The 19,760-nt window shown below is 36.3% G+C and overlaps 1 protein-coding gene across 1 annotated transcript in view; it reads right to left on the bottom strand.

The window, feature by feature from the left end:
- The window catches only part of Cbp80 (Nuclear cap-binding protein subunit 1), a 393,330-nt gene that overhangs the window by 218,451 nt on the left and 155,119 nt on the right, over nucleotides 1–19,760 (bottom strand). Inside the window, exon 11 of the mRNA XM_090368459.1 lies at nucleotides 9,034–9,131. Coding sequence (XP_090224585.1) covers nucleotides 9,034–9,131 — 98 coding nt within the window. The remainder of the gene's footprint in view (nucleotides 1–9,033; nucleotides 9,132–19,760) is intronic.

Genomic DNA, 19,760 nt, shown 5'->3' with positions numbered 1-19,760 from the left:
GTGTGCGCAGCGGATCTACATGTGGCACTTGTAGCAGCACAAGTGGTTTGGAATATACACTTTAACACGACAATTAAGATAACCTGCTTTGATCGCTGTTGGTGGTTTTGGATTATCGAAAGTGAGTATTATGTTCCAAGTAGGAACTAGTATGCCATCTTTTTTTGTCTTTATTCTTCTTACATTGATTACTCCTTGATCTTGTAGTTCATGTTTCAGCTCTTCATCTGACATGTTCATGTAAAGAAATGGTAACTGAAGTTCCACCAAACGTTTTTAGTTTTAGTAGTTGCTCAGACTGTTGAGCAGTGGCAACTTCAACCAGTAAGTCTCCTGATCTTAAGGGACGAACTGTCTTGGGAATACCTATTATTGCTTTCTAGGCATTTTTGCACTAGAAACGGCGAGAATTTGCCAATAGATTGTTCTTCGGTTGAAAGAATGATAAGGAAGGTTGAAGTTCTGATTTTGGCTACGCCAGTCTGACGTTTAGCTGCAACAAAATCAGGCTCTGACTGTTTTTGCCCTGTAAGGGTCATTCAGGGCAAAAGCAGTTTTTAAGAACTGATTGCTCCATTTCACCCTGGAAGGGAGAGCTCCCCCCCCCCCAGAAAATAAACAGAAAATAATCATTTTGAAAAAGATCATTTTTCCTTACTTTAGAATTTTCTGACATGGGTAAGTAAAAAGTTACTCACTGCTATTAGGAACAGGCTCAGTGTATTGTATACTTGTCCCAGTTGCATACTCATGATGAGGCTTTTGTTACAATGACCAAGAGTGCATATGCAAGTGGAACTCTAACTAGGTAAGGTGCAGTAACTAGGCAGCTGAATATCTCATGGCCAACTGATCACAAAAACCCAGTAATGAGTACTTCCCTGATAATATTATACACCGAACTTGGACAGCAGCTGATTCCAAGGTTTTCTGAAACACATTTAGATTCCACTGTTCAGTTCCTGGCTAAGATATAAGAAAGGGCAGAAAAGTGGTTTTAAAACATTCAGTGGGCCAACAAGACATACACATTCAATTGAACAGTAATATCATCAACTAGTATTGTTGAATATAAGGATCATCACAGCCACATGTTGTCAATGAAATACTAGTAATTCCTGACATCATACTGTGTAGTGCAGGTTGAAATATGTTTATTCTAGGAAATACGTTCAATCACATTGTTCTGTAATACAATGTGGTGATTGGAAGTACTGGTTTAAGTTGGGTCATATTTCACATTACCCAGTGATATAGCTGTTTTGTAGTACAGTTCCCAAAGACCACATTTTTTACTGTTTCCATCTTCATTGCTATGTAGCTCCATAATTCAATTTTTAATTATGATATTACTGAAAGGCATAGCATACTAGACTACACAGAAGCCTAGCCTGACATAAGTAATCACAAGAAATGATGGTAGCCTTCCAGAATAATAAATATAAGTGAGAACTGACAATGTGATTCTATAATTCCAGCAAATTATTGACACCAGTGGATGCCACAATGAACAGAATGGCATACAGGAAGGTCTGACATGAGTACAATGTTTGCAAATGGAAGAAAACTACAACACTGATGTTCAACATTATTTTACCTATGTCATTTTCCAAAACTTTATTTCCAGGTCATTCCTTTCTGCATTGTTTAACTACTGTACTTTCTAAATTTCAGCCCTCTGCAATTTGCAGTTTTCCAGCAGGCACCCAAAGAGTTCGAAGATTTCTGCATCAGCATGTGCTATCACTGAACATAACCAATAGTACTGTACAGTAAATAGGACTTAATATAAGGAAAGATGTAATTCCACAATGAAGGTAAAATTTTAATATAAGAACTTAATATAAGGAAAGATTTAATTCCACAATGAAGGTAAAATTTTAAACTGTAACTGTTTTTTTTTTCTCCAGCTACATTTCGACACAGCATTTTTAATCTAACACCCTCATCTATTCTAAAGGGACATCAAGCTGGTCACCAAGACTTCAGACAAGACTTCAGTTATAGCTCAGACCCAGCATGGTTTAGATAAGGGGAAGTCTTGCCTGACCAATTTGATTGGATACTATGATGCAGTCACAAAAGAACTGGATGCAGGGAATAACTTTGATATTATATACTTGGATCTTAGAAAGGCTTTTGATACTGTTGCACATGGAAGACTGCTGCACAAATTGGAGCAGTGTGGCATTGGAGGCAAATTGCTGCTATGGATAAAGGGGTGGTTGAGGGGGAGAAGACAGAGAGTGGTAATCAATGGACACTGCTCATCATGGACTAATGTTATTAGTGGAGTCCCTCAGGGTTCAGTATTGGGTCCATTATTGTTTTCTGTATTTATAAATGATATTGATGATGGTATATCCAGCTTAATGTCCAAGTTTGCAGATGATACGAAGGTTGGCAGGGTTGTCAAGGACACTACTGACATTATGCTACTGCAACAGGATCTGGAAAGGTTGAGCAGATGGGCTGAGAGGTGGCAAATAAAGTTTAACATTGGCAAATGTAAAGTACTACATATGGGAAACAGCAACCCCAGAGCAACGTATCAACTCTGTGGTACTACACTGACAGTGGTAGAGAATGAAAGGGACCTGGGGGTGGTTGTGCAGGCAGATATGAAGTTTTCTGAGCAGTGCAGATGGGCTGCAAGAGTAGCTCATGGTGTATTGTCGATGATATATAGGAATTTTTCTAGCAGAGATAAGGAGGTGATTATTCCCTTGTATAAGGCAATGGTCAAACCACACCTAGAGTACTGTATACAGGTCTGGAGGCCCCATTTCAAGAAGGATGTAGAGATTCTGGAACGAGTACAGAGAAGAGCAACAAGATTAGTGAATGGCACAAAGGGGTGCTCTTACGAAGAAAGGCTTAAGTTTTGCAAATTACAGTATCTGCGGACTAGGCACCAGTGAGGTGATCTGATAGAGGTGTATAAAGCCTTAAATGGTTTGATCATCCCTTGTCGTGGAAGTTGATAGCCTAAATAAGTTTAAGGCTCAGCTGGACAGGTATTTCGAACGAACAGAGGGGTGAAGTGGAAGTGGTTATTTTTTATTTATTTATTTATTATTATTATTTTTTTTTTTTTGGCTGATGCTGCATAAGCTTGCTTTCTTGCATCAAATGCCTCTACTAATGCTAATGCCAACTCACATAGCACGAGCAGCATGTGCTTAGTTATGAAGTTGACTAAAGCAATAATACAAAAATGAGAGAAATGTCATCCCATTTTGCTAGATAAACATTGAAAGCAAATAATATCCCAAAATATGAATATACACTGCTCCCCCCCCATAGCAAGAGCAGGATGTGCTTAGTTACAAAGTTGACTGAAGCAATATACAAAAATGAGAGAAATGTCATCATATTTTGCTAGATAAACATTGAACAGCAAATAAGATCCCAAAATATGAACATACTCTCCCCCCCACCCCCCTCTATCAAGAAGAGATGTACAATCATATATGGGGCAACATGACTGTTATTGAGGCAAAAACAAAACATAACAATCCTGTTATCTAGCACATGTAAGAAATTTACTTAATTTATCCAAAGTAGAATTGTTGTCATTCTCATACTAGCTAAATTAACATGTTAACCAACTATTCATGAATGTTTACCACAACAATATTAATATTTAAAATAAGAAATAAGAAAATTTTCCACAGTATTAATAAGAATGACTAAAAATTTCCCTAGATTAAAAAATACTATTGGGTTCTGAAACAAGAACAGATACCTTCAACCCATTTGAATCAAAATTAACACATTTTGGTTCCTTATACTTCATATTTAACCAGGTTTTACTGTAACTAGAATTATCAACTACTTTGGCCTTTTACCACAAATTTTTCACTTCAGTTTGTCAATTTGTCTTTCTTTCAAAATTTTTGGATCATTAACTGGATTTCAGCAAGAATTAGTGCCACTCACTTATAGTTACACTTTTCAATTTGGTAACTGTTGTTGTTGTTATTTGGTTTTTAGGAGCATTAGCAACTAAGGCCATATTGCTCCAGAGATATGCGGTGGTCATCCCCTGACCTTTCCACATCCTCCGTATTTGGTGGTCAGGTGCTCGAACCCCGGTCTAATCAAAAAGTGTGTGCTACACACTGCTGCTCCTGCCCATCTGGCTATGATGCACCAATTTAGTAACTGAAATTGCTCATATGGATGGCTTTTCTTATCACTTCTAACTATTCTGCTAAATAGATTTGACAGAGGTTGCCACTGTTCTACCAGTCTAGTTACAAATTTAGCCAAACACAGCAAACATGTACAAATATACTAAAGACTTTTTAAATTCAGTGGCTTACAACAATTGATATTGTTTAAATCAATATTTCCTTTTAGCAATGTCTCTGCAGTACATTTCCACAATTTAAGTTGACAATAACAGCCTATTACTACAAAGTACTCAATCTTTCTCTTAATAAATGAGTTCACAGTACCATAATTCATATTATCAAAACTAGGCCAAAATGGTTATCAAATGACCTATTGAGACTTGTGACAGAGAAGAAAAATGCATGGGATGTATATAAATTATCATGCGACTCAGAAGCCTATGGCAGATATAAGCTAGTCTGTAATCAGGTCACAAAGGAGGTTAGGCAGGTGAAGGCAGATTACGAGAAATCTTGGCAAAAGATGCTAATAAAAACAGCAAGGATTTCTTTACTTATATAAACGCTAAAAAGAAGGGGATGAACTTGATTGGTCCACTTGATATCGATGGTTCGACTGTTGATGATCCTGCTCCGATAGCAAACAAACTGAATGAGTATTTTGCATCTACATTCACACATGAGGAGTTATTAAGGTTTGAAAATGGCAGAAGGTTATCAAATTGTAGCAGGGTGCTTAATGATTTTGTAATAACTGAGAGTAAAGTGGAGGAGAAATTGTTGAAGTTAAACATAAGAAAGGCACCTGGGGTGGATGGGATCTATCCAGTTATATTAAAGGTGGCGGCAAAGCAACTAAGCAAACCCTTAGCCATAATTATGAGAGCATCCTTGGAATCAGGGGAGGTCCCCACGGACTGGAGATGTGCAAATGTATCACCAATTCACAAAGGGGGGATTGAAGGGTGACACGAGTAATTACAGACCAGTTAGTTTAACTTTTGTTCCGGGTAAAATAATGGAGTCACTGGTTAAAGATGCATTGCAGGATCATCTAGACAAGACTGCAGCAATAATTCAGACACAGCATGGGTTTGTTAAGGGAAAGTCTTGTCTGACAAATTTGATAGGATATTATGATGTGGTTACAAAGGAACTGGATGCAAAAAATAATTTTGATATCATATATTTGGATTCCAGGAAAGCTTTTGACACTTGCGCTTGGAACACTATTGTACAAATTGGAGCAGAATAGTATTAAGGGTAAGTTGCTACAATGGATAAAAGGATGGTTGAATGGGAGAAGACAGAGGGTGGTAATTAATGGATGCTGCTCTTTGTGGACTAATGTTATTAGTGGAGTAAAACAGGGTTCGGTGTTGGGTCCTCTGTTGTTTTGTATATTTATCAATGATATTGATGAAGGTATATCAGGTTAGTGTCGAAGTTTGCAGATGATACAAAGGTTGGCAGGGTTGTTAATGACAGTAATGGCAGTGTGCTACTGCAACAGGATCTAGACAATTTGGGCAGATGGGCTAAGAAGTGGCAACTGAAGTTTAACCTTGACAAATGCAAAGTACTGCATATGGGTAGAAGTAACCCCAGAGAAACGTACCAACTGTACTACACTTAAGGTGGTAGAAAATGAAGAAGACCTGGGAGTAATTGTGCAGTCGGATATGAAGTTTTCTGAGCAATGCAGACAGGCTGCCAGGGCAGGTCATGGGGTTTTGTCAATGATATATAGGAATTTTGCTAGCAGGGAAAAGGAGGTGATTGTCCCTCTGTATAAGGCAATGGTCAGGCTACACCTTGAGTACTGCGTACAGGTCTGGAGGCCTCATTTTATGTAGATTTGCATGTACAGAGAAGGGCAACAAGATTGGTTAGGGGAATGAAGGGATCCTCTTACCAAGAGAGGCTTAAGTTCTGCAAATTGCAGTGGCTGGAGACTAGGTACCTGTGCGGTGATCTGATTGAGGTGTTAAGGCCTTGAATGGGTTGAGCACACTGAATTCTGATGGGATCCTTCCACTTGTTCAGATTACGAATCTAAGTGGACATAAATTCAAATTAAGAAAAGACAGATGTAGAATAGATGTGTGGAAATTTGCCTTTAGCCAGTGGGTGGTTTAATTGCTGGAACAAACTTCCACCTGTAGTTGTGAAAGTTGATTGGGTAAATAAATTTAAGGAGGAACTGGACTTTGGAGGGAATGGTGTGATTTTTTTTTTTTTTTTGGCTGATGCTGCATAAGCTCATACACTTGCTTTCTTGCATCACATGCCACTACTACTACTACAAGTTTTTTAAAAGAATTGCACATGCATTCAGGTTGTTCAGAAGTTATCTAATGTACCCTTACAGTCACATGAGCAAGATGATGCTGATTTAATGCTTTATTTTTAATAAAATGTCACCATATAACTTAGAATCAATGACTGGAGTTATTCAGGGAGGACAATGCCAGAGGTTTATTAAACTCTGGCAGTGGAACAATTTGAACAATTTGAAAGAGAGCTAAATGATTTTGTAATAACTGAGAACAAAGTGGAGCAGAAACTGTGGAAGACAAACTTTAGAAATACACCTGGGATGGATGGGATCTATCCAGTTATATTAAAGGATGCAGAAAAGGAAGTAAGTAAACCCTTAGCCATAATTATGAGAGCTTCCATGGGAGGTACCCAATGGACTGGAGATTGCAAATAATTACAGACCTGTTAGTTTAATTTCTGTTTCGGGAATATTAATGGATGCACTAGTCAAAGAAGCACTGCAGGATCATCTGGACAAGCCTTCAATTATAGTTCAGCACAGCATGGGTTTGCTAAGGGGAAGTCTTGTCTGACCAATTTGATTGGATACTATATGGTAACAAAGGAACTGGTTGCAAAAAATAATTTTTGATATCATATACTTGGATCTTAGGAAGGCTTTTGATACTGTTGCACATGGAAGACTGCTGTACAAATCAGAGTAGCGTGACATGGCATTGGGGGACAAATTGTTGCTAGGAATAAAGGGATGGTCGAGTGGGAGAAGACAGAGTGGTAATGAATGGACAGATCTCTTCATGGACTAACATTATTAGTGGAGTTTCCCAGGGTTCAGTGTTGAGTCCATTGTTGTTTTCTGTATTTATTAATGATATTGAAGAAGGTATATCAGGTTTAATGTCAAAGTTTGCAGATGATACGAAGGTTGGCAGGGTTGTTAATAACTTTAACGACAGTACGCTACTGCAACAGGATTTAGAAAAGTTGAGCAGGTGACTGAGAGGTGGAAACTGAAGTTGAACATAAACCACTTCAGTTAAACTGAAGTTTAACTGAAGTGGAAACGTAAAGTACTGCATATGGGTAGCAGTAACCCATATGCAGTACTATGTAGTACTACTTTCAGGGTGGTAGAGAATGAAAAGGACTAGGGGTAATTGCGCTGTCAGATACTCTTTCAGATCATCAGCATTGCAGACAGTCTGCAAGAGTAGCTCGTGGTGTCTTATCAATGATATACAGGAATTTTTCCAGCAGGGATAAGGAGATGATTATCCCCTTGTATAAGGCAATGGTCAGGCCATGCCTTGAGTACCGTATAGAGGTTTGGAGGCCTCATTTTAGGAAGGATGTAGAGCTGCTGGAACAAGTACAGAAAAGGGCAACAAGATTAGTGAATGGAACAAACGGTTGCTCTTACGAAGAGAGGCTTAAGTTTTGCAAATTACGGTGTCTGGAAACTAAGCACCCATGAGGTGATCTGATTGAGGTGCATAAGGTCTTGAATGGTTTGAGCCAGCTCAATGCTGATAGGATTCTTCCTCTTGTCCAGATTAATTTCCTGGGCATAAATTCAAATTGAGGAAAGACAGTTGTAGAATAGATGTATGGAAATTTGTCTTTAGCCAGCGGGTGGTTGATTTCTGGAACAAACTTCCATCTGTCATTGTAGAAGTGGACAGCTTAAATAAATTCAATGCAGAACCAGACAAACATTTGGAGCGAATGGATGGGTGAAATGAGAATGGATTTTTTTTTTTTTTTTTGGCTCATGCTGTATAAGCTAGCTTTCTTGCATCATTAGCCTCTACTAATGCTAATGCTAACCCTAATCCTAATTTTTTCTAAACAACCTGCCTGCATGGTCATCAAAACTCATAGTAAAATTATATTCCATGAAAACATGAAAATATACATTCAGCACATATAACATCATCATTATGAAATGCTACATCTATGCATTTCTTTCTAACGTTATTTTATAGTTATAAGCATATCGATATGCATTGCATGCAATTGTTATGATTATATTGTATTTGTAGTGTATGTAAAAAATTACACTATACAAGGTAAATGTGTTACCCCCTTTCAGATTTTATAATACATGGAAAATTTTATATTACACTTCTTTGGTGTCTTAACAAAAGACACATTTTTGATAATGAAATGGTTGCACATTACTACATTGTAAAATAGAAATGCAGGATATTATCTTGCATTTCTATTTTGCAATGTAAACTAGCAGAAAATTTACATAAATTCAAAAGTTAAAAAAAAAAAAAAGCAATTCTTATGTAATTCTACTATTTATTTTTTTATTAAAAGATTTTTATTAAAAAATTTAGATGTTTTTGCAAAGAGATGGGAAAAACTCTTTGCAACCAGCTGTACTATAACAGTCCAATCAAGTATAAAAACTTGTTGCCTTGGTCATCAAGCTTGATCGTTGGCTGTGCAGTACCAAAAATTCAAAATCATCAGTACAGAATCAAATTATGCAAAATTTTTTTTTTCCTCACTTTTTTTAATGCATACACAATAATTTCATAATTTTTAGCATCAGTCTTGAAGCAAAGTCAAAACTCCAAAAAGTATTACTATTTATACATACCACTCTTTTCTTTCAAGGTGATACATGTCAATTATACGTCTTAGTTGCTCTTCGATAAGAAAACGTTCAATAGAATGAGCGCCAGGAAGAACTGGTCCCTAAAAATGTTAATAAAAAAAAATTGTAAGGTCAAAATTATGTACATAATTATGAGATACTAATATAATACTAAACTGTAATGAGTACTCCAATGAATATCAAGTTTAAGATGGCAATTAGACAATTACTTTTTTAGTGCAAAAATATTGGTATATATCTATATAAAAAAAATCAAAAATATGCTTAAATTATAGAATGAATTTTGCAGTTAAAAAGAAAGAAAATCATTACCTAAACATGAGTCCTATTATACTTCTGAAGTGAGCTAGAAGGCATTAAAGTTATTTCAGGTAACATGAACAAAAACTGGTGGTACCTTTACAATGAAATCAACATTGTGATTTTTCAAGAATAGTTCATCAATGTACTGCAAAATGTAGGAGAATACCTAATTAAAATGGCTAATGGCAAGTACCAATTAATATTAAAGGAAAGAATTCACAAGTAAATCTAAGAAAGCTGCCAATATGGGGGAGGGAGGATATGGACCATTAACTACCATATAAATCCGAGGCCTCTTCAATAAAGAATGATCAAATTTTTTTTTTCCACAACATACTTTTATTAATCATTTATATTTTAATAATCCTTTTCAAAGTACAGTAGACTGTCGAAATAATGGATGTTTACATATACAGCACAGATGACTTGCAGTGCAGAAAAAAGAAAACGGCAAGTCATGTGATTACTGTATTTGTTTAAGTTTGCCATTTTGAAAGCGAATTCTGTATTGATATCATGGATTATACCGCTGTTTTACATTTATTTTAAATTAAAAACCCTTCACTGACTCCTAAAGTTAATATTTTTCTCACACAGAGAAAAACATTAAAGCTTAGTGGCAAACTTGATATAATAACAGAAAATAGAACAGGCGTAATTAGGAGTGTAATAATGGCAGAATATAACATTGGTTCGTCAATAAATTTATGCTTTTCATGTGCAGTTAATAAAATTGCATTCTTAATCTCTCTATTTCTTATTTAGCCTCATTACTATGTACAGGTCTGGAGGCCTAATTTTAGCAAGGATGTAGAGTTGCTAGAATGAGTACAAAGAAGGGCAACAAGATTGGTGAGGGGAACAAATGGGTGCTCTTACCAAGAAAGGCTTAAATTCTGCAAACTGAAGCACCTGGAGAGTAGACACCTGTGAGGTGATCTGACTGAGGTGTATAAGGCCTTGAATGGGTTGAGCAAGCTAATGCTGATGGGATTCTTCCTCTTGCTCAGATTAAGAACCACGGATTCAAATTGAGGAAAGACAGTTGTAGAATAGATGTGCGGAAATTTAGCCAGCGGGTAGTTGATTGGTGGAACAGACTTCCATCTTTTGTTGGGAAGTTGATAGCCTAAATAAATTTAAGGCTGAGCTGGACAGCCTTGACATTTGGAACGGATGGAGGGGTGAAATGGGAGGGGTTTTTTTGTTTTTTTTGGCTGATGCTTGCTTTCTTGCATTGTATGCCTCTACTAATGCTAATTTCTGCATTAAATATATTAAAAATAAAACTTTCCAGCTAATGGAAAAATCGAAATAACAGCATCTTGAATCCCCGAAGGTGCCGTTATTCTGAAAGTCTACTGTAGTCCCCCATTCGATGAAATGCATTTACCCCCCAACGTTTCTACTATTCTTCAAAAACATAGCAGAAACCATTTTTTGAAATGCATTTGAGAATTGCCTCCAACCTTTTTAGAGCTTCTGTAGACTGGAAATGTCCCCTCACAGCTTCTTACTTTGGAAATCAAACAAAATTGCAGGGTGCATGATTAGGGCCATAAGGCAGATGAGGAACACATTTAACATTAATACTGGCTAAGCACTCTATGACAGTACGAGCAATGTGAGGTCTCACATTTTCATGATGCAGTATCCACTCACTTGCATACAATTGTGATTGTTTCCAATGAATGGCATGCCACAAAGTGTGTAGTACAGTTCTGTAGTAAGGTCCCATAACAGTCTTATGGTGCAACATTCTGATAAAGCATTCCTTTAATATTAGAAAAAGAGATGACCATAATCTTTCTTGCAGAAACTATAACTTTTGCTTTTTTTTTTTTTTTTTCAGTGTCGGTGACAACATAGATTTCCAAACAGAACTTTGATGCTTACTCTCTAGATTGAAATAATGAAGCCATGTCTCATCCATCATTATCACTTTGTACAGAAATTCACCATCTTCAGTAACCATCGAAGTTCCTGACAAACTTCCATGCACTCTTGCTTGTAACCCAGTAACCCTTGCCTTGTAACCCAGTGCACAAACACATGTTATGTACAAATGGTTATGGAGAATAAATAGCGTGTGTACTTCCTACTGATATTCTCAACATCTTTGCCAGTTGCCTTACTGTTTCATACAATGATCTTTTTCATGATCACAAAAGGAGTATTTATGGTTTCTGTGGTGACAGCAGTGGTTGGAGTTCCAGGACTGCCGATTTTTGAAAGTGAACTATGTCCATCTTTACACATTCTAAACAACCTGTGAGCTGTGTTATACGGAAGTGTACATTCGCCATAAGCCTCTTTAATATTTCACACACTTCAGCTGATGTTTCCTTGAGATGGAAACAAAATTTGAGAGCAGCATACTGTTCCTCGCTTGTCACATAGACAAAATTGAACAGACATAAATATCACTGACAACCAAGATCACACCATGTGCATGAGTCAACTGCACAGTTGTTATGAGATGCAGCTTAGCTAGAAATAGAAAGCAGTACAGCTGTTCATGAAAAATTATGATCATTCTCTATCGAAGCCTTCATAAATAAATGTTGTTTATACTCTGGCATGACCACCAGGCAGGAAGAGTTTAAAATAAATCACGAATACAATCATTAATCGTATTTAGCAGACACAGGCTTGAACCATGGTCCACTCAAAAAGTGTGTACTATTGCCTCTCACACTCCTCACCACTATGCTATGTCAGGCCTATTATACCAATGTAGATTTGCTCATCATTGTGAAGCATTATAAATAACAAATTAAATGAAATAACTAAAGCAGTAGCACATGAAAGTATTCAACTTCCAACGTCTCATATCACTATAGTCCAAATAAACTGTTCTGCAACCAAATAAAATTAAAAACAGAGACACATTAAAAACAAAAGTGGTCAGCAAATTATTGGAATAAACAGTGGAGCTTGTTATGGTAGTGATTTGAATAATTTTGTTTGTCACACAAAACAACTAGAGGGAGAGGAGATAAATATGGTTTATAAATGATTCATATATGGTTTATAAATTACTATGAATTTCATTTATAGTCATTTATATGTTACGTTACATTATTATTATACCTATTACAGTAAAACTTGGTAATTCAAAATTCAAGATAACAAAATATGCCCATTTTGATTTAAACAGGTTCAAAGTATCAGTACAGAAATGTCAGTATTATTAATCAAGAGAAAGTAGCAGTAATCCTAGAATACAAACTATGTGGTTTCACATACAACATAGTAAAGAACAAAAAAGACCTGGGGGGAGGGACTATGTCCAGTCAGACATAAAATTCTGTTATCAGTGCAGACAGGTGACCAGAACAACTCATGGAGTTTTATCAATGACATACAGGAATTTTTACAGCAGAGATAAGGAGATTATTATTCCACTGTGTAATGCAATTGTTTGGACACAACTTCAGCTTCATTTTAGAGAGAATGTGGATCTGTTAGAATGGGTGCAGAGAAGAGTAACAAGATTAATGAGCAAAACAAAAGGATATTTTCGAAATTGGGTAATTTATTCAAATTACCCAATTTCGCAACTACACACATTATTAGAGGGAATGGGCAGGTTAGGCTGCTGTACATAATATAAGCATTATGTTGTTTATTAAGTGTAACTGTAGAGAGAGAGAGAGAGAGAGAGAGAGAGAGAGAGAGAGAGAGAGAGAGAGAGAAGATCCATACCCTGGGATATTATTTGTCATTTAATACTTTTAATCCACACAAAAAAAATGGTAATATATCTCTTTGTATTATGGCTTTCTGTAAACTACATAACTTAATGAACTGCTCTTGCTAATTACACAACATGAGCTATTCAGACTGCTTCAGAACAAAAGAGAGTGGTAAGCAGAAAATGCCCAGCATCCAAGTGTAGCTGAAAAAATTATAACAGTTGCAAAATCCTACCATGGTTGCATGGATTTTTTTTTTTTTTTTGTGCACATCAATAAACCACTTATTTATGGTAAAGATACTTGAAATGCTTGAAAGATGGAAGATGCATGTGAAAATTTTAAAAAAGTTTCAATGGTAGGTTTAAAAGTTTCTGACTTTTACACATAAAACATCTGATCCAATTAAAGTTACTGCTAAAAAATATTTTAGCAACTGCTCAACGGGGATACCTCAACACAGAAGTACAAAAGTTTAAACCTATGTATCCCCCTATACACATCACATTGCTGTTGCCAATATGAATGCAAAAATTACATGCAAAAGAGGCCATAATTAGTGATGGGCATAATCAAATGATTTCCATAATTGAATGATTAGTGGTTACTAACCATTTGAATATTATAATTCAATTATGGAACAGCATTAAAATGATATCAATATTATTGAATAATTTGCTGTAATTGAAATATATACCCATATATACCCATAACACGTGTGGAGGAAACCCAGTTCCAAATAGAGGAATTTGCACAATACACTACCATGATTTATTGAGAGAAGTACAACCGTAGCAGATGCAGTTAAATTTCAATAAAAGTTAAGAGCCTAGGTAAAAAAAAAAAAAAAAAATGTGCAAAAATTCCATAACACATGTGGACAAGGGACAAGGTATTCTTGTATTGATTGCGGCCTCCACGGTTACCCCTATATACCGCTGTAGCATCTGTAGGTTATTTATAGCCGGCAAGTGTGTGTGTGTGTGTAAGTATATATGTGTGTTGTGATGGTTGTTGTTTGCCGGCCCTGGAGTCTTAGCAGCCGGGAGGCAGGGAGCAAGCTACCTGCGTCCCGACTCCCGTCCCTAGCCACGTGGAGGCGCTCCAGGAACTATCTAAATTACACTTAGTGGGATTCCAACAAGTGGAATCCCGGTATAACACATGTGGAAGAGAAACAGCATGAACTATAGAAATTTATGCAATAAGTCCTAATACATTACCAGTGCTTACTGAGGAAAAAGCCGACCGGGCTAGCCAGGTGGATAAAGTGCCTGCCTGGCAACCCAAAGGTTGCGGGTTCGAATCCCACCTTGGGCTTGGATCAAAGTACTGCAAAAACTTTGGGAGATGCACTATGGCCACAGAAGCTGATGTGCCAACAACTACCAAAAAAAAAAAAAAAAAAACTGAGGGAAAGATGGCTACAGCAGATTCAGTGGGAAAAAGGAGCTTCCAATAGCAGAAAAATTCAGTTCCATATAGTAATTTACATGTTTACTGTAAGTAGTAATACCTTCAGTGAATAAAGAGAAACATCTTTTATCAAATTGGTATACTAGTCTATAAAATTACACAAAAAATTATAGTCAACTATGATTTGATGGATGGGGCGGTGTGGCAATCCTCTCCAGTGAACACATACATGAAACTAACTTGCCATCAAGTTTTAGTATCATCACATATAATGACAAAATACTTTTTAATTACTTGATTTGTTATCTTTCCTCATATGTAAAGCCTCTGCTGCTCTCTTTTCTGGGAGGTTCCTAAGTTTATGTTATTTACATGCAAAAAAAAAAAAAAAAAAAAATTTAATTCCATACAGCCAAGGTAAAATTTCTCTACCATCATCAAACATGTTTTTACAGCTATACCCACATACTATTACTAAGCTCTTCCCCTACCTGCTTTAAAGTAAGTAATGTCAAATTGGTAACTGGTTCATGCAAGCACTCTATGACCAGCTGTATTTAGCATTATGTTATTAAGTTTTTATCAAATGGGGGGGGGTTAGTGTTAGAAGAGAGAAATCTCACCCTGTTCTGCTTGGATTACAAGTACTAAACAGCACATAATATCACAGAATGTGGATATGCTCACTGCATCCATAATGCAAATTACAGTTACAAGAATTCTGCAAATGTTGGGGAAGAACAGCAATGTAAACCTGAAAGGTGCCAAATACTGTATAATTTTGTTATAATGTTTTCCAGTAGTTGATTAGGCAACCTTTTCAAATTACACAAGATATTCACAAGTTGCAGGACCCAATTCAGATTTCAAATTTCATTGCAGACAAGACACAGCCTATATATAATCTGTACTAAAATACATTTAAAAACCCTATATCACTATTCAGGCAAGGTGACAACTTCAAAACCTTGCATTTTGAATAATATGATATTGATTGACTTATAAAGGATATTCTGTATTATTATCAATTACAAAAATAAACTGTTCAATAAAATAAATTTGGTTTATATATATATATATATGAAACATTGGTTCATATATATATATATGAAACTTTGGTTCATATCTTTGTTGGATATATTTTGTTTTAAACCTACAAAATCAGATTTCCCGTTTTATATCTGAAATTAGATTTTTTACAGATCAGATTTAACATAATTTCATAAATGAAATTATGTTGAAGTTCAATTTTTTAATCATTCTAAGTAATAATTTGAATTACAATGATTGCATAATTATATTTGGAATTTCTTATTCAGGTCTGGAGACTACCTAAAGAAAGACAGAAGTTCTGGAGAGGGTTCAAAAGAAAGTGACCAAATTAGTGAATAATTCAACTGATGTACATAAAAGGAACCGCTTAGAAAGTGTGAATTTCAAAGTTTGATGATCAGATACCTAAAAACAAATCTGAATGAGGTATATAAAGTGCTGAAGGAGCTGAGTAAAGTACGAATGAGGAATGCCTGTTCTGGGTCATTAATGAAACACTGGGGGCACAAATATAAAATCTTAGGGAATTACACAAGACTGATCTCATAAAGTCCACGTATGGGTAGCTGGCTAGTTGAACATTAGAATAACTTGCCTCCCAACGTGGCAGAGGCAGTGAATCTGAGTAACTTCCAAGCAGAATTGAACCTTGTGGTAATGGGAATAGTATGCACAATTGTTTTATTTTGCTTTGCATCAATATGTAGATGAAAGACCATTCATAGTAAGAGTAGTTGCTGTCACTGAGCACAAGGTGCTTTTGATTTGATGATTCTCTTTTTATTAGGAAATATCACCACATTCAGATACAGCTTGGAATCAGTGATTATTTTCATCTGACAAAAGAAAAGGGGACATATTTCAGAACCATCACATTATGGTTCTGAAATATATATTAAGGAGACATATTTCAGAACCATCACACTATGGTTCTGAAATATGTCCTTTCTTTCCCTTCTATACAACTGCCTGTTGTTTTTTTTCTTACATGATAATATTTGTCTGCTATCTCATTATCGTGAAACAAGTTTCTCAATACTGCACCTGTATGAAGATTATCAAAGCTCAGAGGAAGGTTATGAATTATGTTCTATGGTAGAATTTTATACCACATTTGTTGGACATCTTACTGAAGGACACTTAATTACCTTTGCATTGCAAAGGTAATAACAATGTCCATATACACAGAAGTACAATGAAATGCTGCAGTTGCAGCATTTCATTGTTTATATTTTATAATTAGCATTAAATATAATACGATGCAAGGAAGTTCAGGCTTTTACTGCATCTGTACAAAATAATAAGTACATAAATAACATAAACAAAAAAAAAAAAATGAACTAAAGGAAAACTTCTTAAAATCCAATCTAAATCAATTTCTCTGTCAAAAAATTCTAGTATGATTTACAACTGTGAACATTTTGTTCATTTTACAGTCAGAGATCCATATAGACCTCAATTAGATCCCCCTAAGCAACTAAGTGCTGTAGACAATTTTGCAATCTTTCCAAATTTTTGGACAGCCTTCTGCCTATCTCACCAGGTAATCTGCATATCTTTGGATACTTTCAAGAAGCATGTTTTTTTTTAAAGTACAGTCTCCATACCTGGACAGAGGATTCCAAATGCAGTCTTATATGTGCCTTAAACAGCAGTGGGATTATTAGCAATAGTTGAGGCATATGATGCAAGAAAGCAAGCTTCCACAGCATCAGCCAAAAAAAAAAAAAAAAAAAAACCCACCTCCTCATTTTCATTCATTCAGTCACTCCAAATGTTTGTCTAATTCAGTTTTAATTTATTTAAGCTATAAACTTCCACAACAAATGGAAGTCTTTTCCATAAATCAGTTATCAGCTGGCTAAAGGTAAACTTCTGCACATCTATTCTACAACTGCCTTTTTTCTCAATTTGAATCTAAGCCCCTTCACATGCACAAGCAGAAGAATCCCATCAGCATTGAGCTTGCTCAAACCATTCAAGGCCTTACACATCTCGATCAGATCACCTCACAGGTATCAGTATCAAAAGCTTTTCTGAAATTAAAGTATATATCAAAATTATTTTTTGCATCCATTGTGACCACATCATAGTATCCATCATAGCCCCTTTGTTCCTCTCACAAATCTTGTTGTCTTTGTCCTTCTCTGTACTCATTCTAGCAACTCTACATGCTTCCTAAAATGAGGCCTCCAGACCTGTGTGCAGTACTCAAGGTGTGGCCTGACCACTGCCTTATACAAGGGGATAATCACCTCTTATCCCTGCTAGCAAAATTCCTATATATCATTGAAAGACTTCATGACCTACTCTGGCAGCCCATCTAAACTGCTCAGAGAACTTCATATCTGACTGCACAATTACCACCAGGTCTTTTTCATTCTCCGCTTCCCTGAGTGTAGTACCACACAGTTGGTATTTCTCTTGGGTTACTGCTACCCATATGCAGTACTTTGCATTTGTCAATGTTAAACTTCAGTTGCCACTTCTCAGCCCATCTACCTAACTTTCCAGATCCTGTTGCAGTAGCATACTATCTTTACTGTCATTAAAAACCCTGACAACCTTTCTATCATCTGCTGGACAATAGGCCTGACATACCTTCACTGATATCATTGATAAATATACAAAACAACAATGGGCATAGCACAGAACCCTGGGGGACTCCACTAATAACATTAGTACACATAGAGCAGTGTCCATTTATTACCACTCTCTGCTGTCTCCCACTCAACCATACCTTTATCCATTGTAGCAACTTGCCCTTAATGCCATACCATTCCAATTTATACTGCAGTCTTCCATGTGCAACAGTATCAAAAGCTTTTCTGAAATCCAAGTATACGATATCAAAATTATTTTTTGCATCCATTGGGACCATATCATAGTATCCATCAAATTGGTCAGACAAGACCTCTTAACAAACCCATGCTGTGTCTGAACTGTACTGCAGTCTTGTCTAGATGATCCTGCAATGCTTCTTTAACCAGTAAATTATTTTCCAAAGAATAGAAGCTAAACTAACAGGTCTATAATTATTTGTGTCACCCTATACATCCCTTTGTGAATTGGGGATACATTTGCACATCTCCAGTCCACGGGGACCTTCTCATGAATCTAAGGATGCTCTCATAATTATGGCTAAGGATTTGCTTACTTCCCTCTCTGCCTCCTTGAATATAATGGGATAGATTCCATACATCCCAGGTGCCTTTTTTATGTTTAACTTCAACAAACTCTAACAGGGAGCAAAATCATTTAGCTCCCTGTTAGAGTTTAGTATACCTCTGTCCTCCCTTTCCTTACAGAATTCCTTATGTGTGAATGTAGACGCAAAATACTCATTCAGTTTGTCAGCTATCTGAGCAGGATCATCAACAGTTGAACCATCAATATCAAGTGTACCAATCTGATTCATCCCCTTCCTTCTAGAGAACCTCCTATCTCTACAAGCAAATGCTCAGTAAATCAATTGTATGACACCATGGGCCTTACTAGTCACCCATCTACGATTCATGGAGAAATTCATGCCCAACAGTATTGCAAGCTCCAAATCCCTTCCCTCTTCTACTGTTTCTAATTGAACCCCACCAAGTGGATAAATCTGGATGGCACTTTAGTAGCCATCCACTTTTCTATCTCGCTGCCACTTTTGTATTTTGAAGTTATCAAAGCTGTCCTGAAGCTGATCATTAATTATTCGCCCAATCATATAGAAATTTTAACATCACACTATTCACCTTAGTCAATGTCATTTAAGAAAATCTAAAACAACGGTGGTTTCAATACAAAATTTTTGAGGAATCCCACTTCTAATGTTAGACCAACATAGAGAGTCTCCAAAGTCCTGTGATCCATCATCCCATAATAACCCATAATCTCAACAAGTTCCAACTTATAGAGTAAATCATGTGTGGGATGCAGCAAATGTTTTTCTCAAATTCAAATAAACTTACAGAAATTATTTCCTACTTCCAGCTCATGAGTGACTTTCAAAATAGCTAACCACGTTAGTTACACAGTTCTTAATTTGTGAGAGTGAGTGTAACAGAACTTTTGTTACACTCAGGCTGCCATTGATAAGGAGTATGTCGCCAATCATCCCCCACCTCTATCTTGCCTATCCTTATCCTTCTTGAATTGAATTTCATGATCCCCCTTTTCTAGATTAAAAACACAAACTGTTAGCACTACTACGTCAGTGTTATCTCTATGAATTCTAATTCCTTGTCTTAACTA

This window comes from Mastigoproctus giganteus, chromosome 2, assembly GCF_048544385.1.
Source record: "Mastigoproctus giganteus isolate SK-2022 chromosome 2, ASM4854438v1, whole genome shotgun sequence".
Lineage (NCBI taxonomy): Eukaryota > Metazoa > Arthropoda > Arachnida > Uropygi > Thelyphonidae > Mastigoproctus > Mastigoproctus giganteus.
This window is presented reverse-complemented; position numbering and strand designations above follow the sequence as displayed.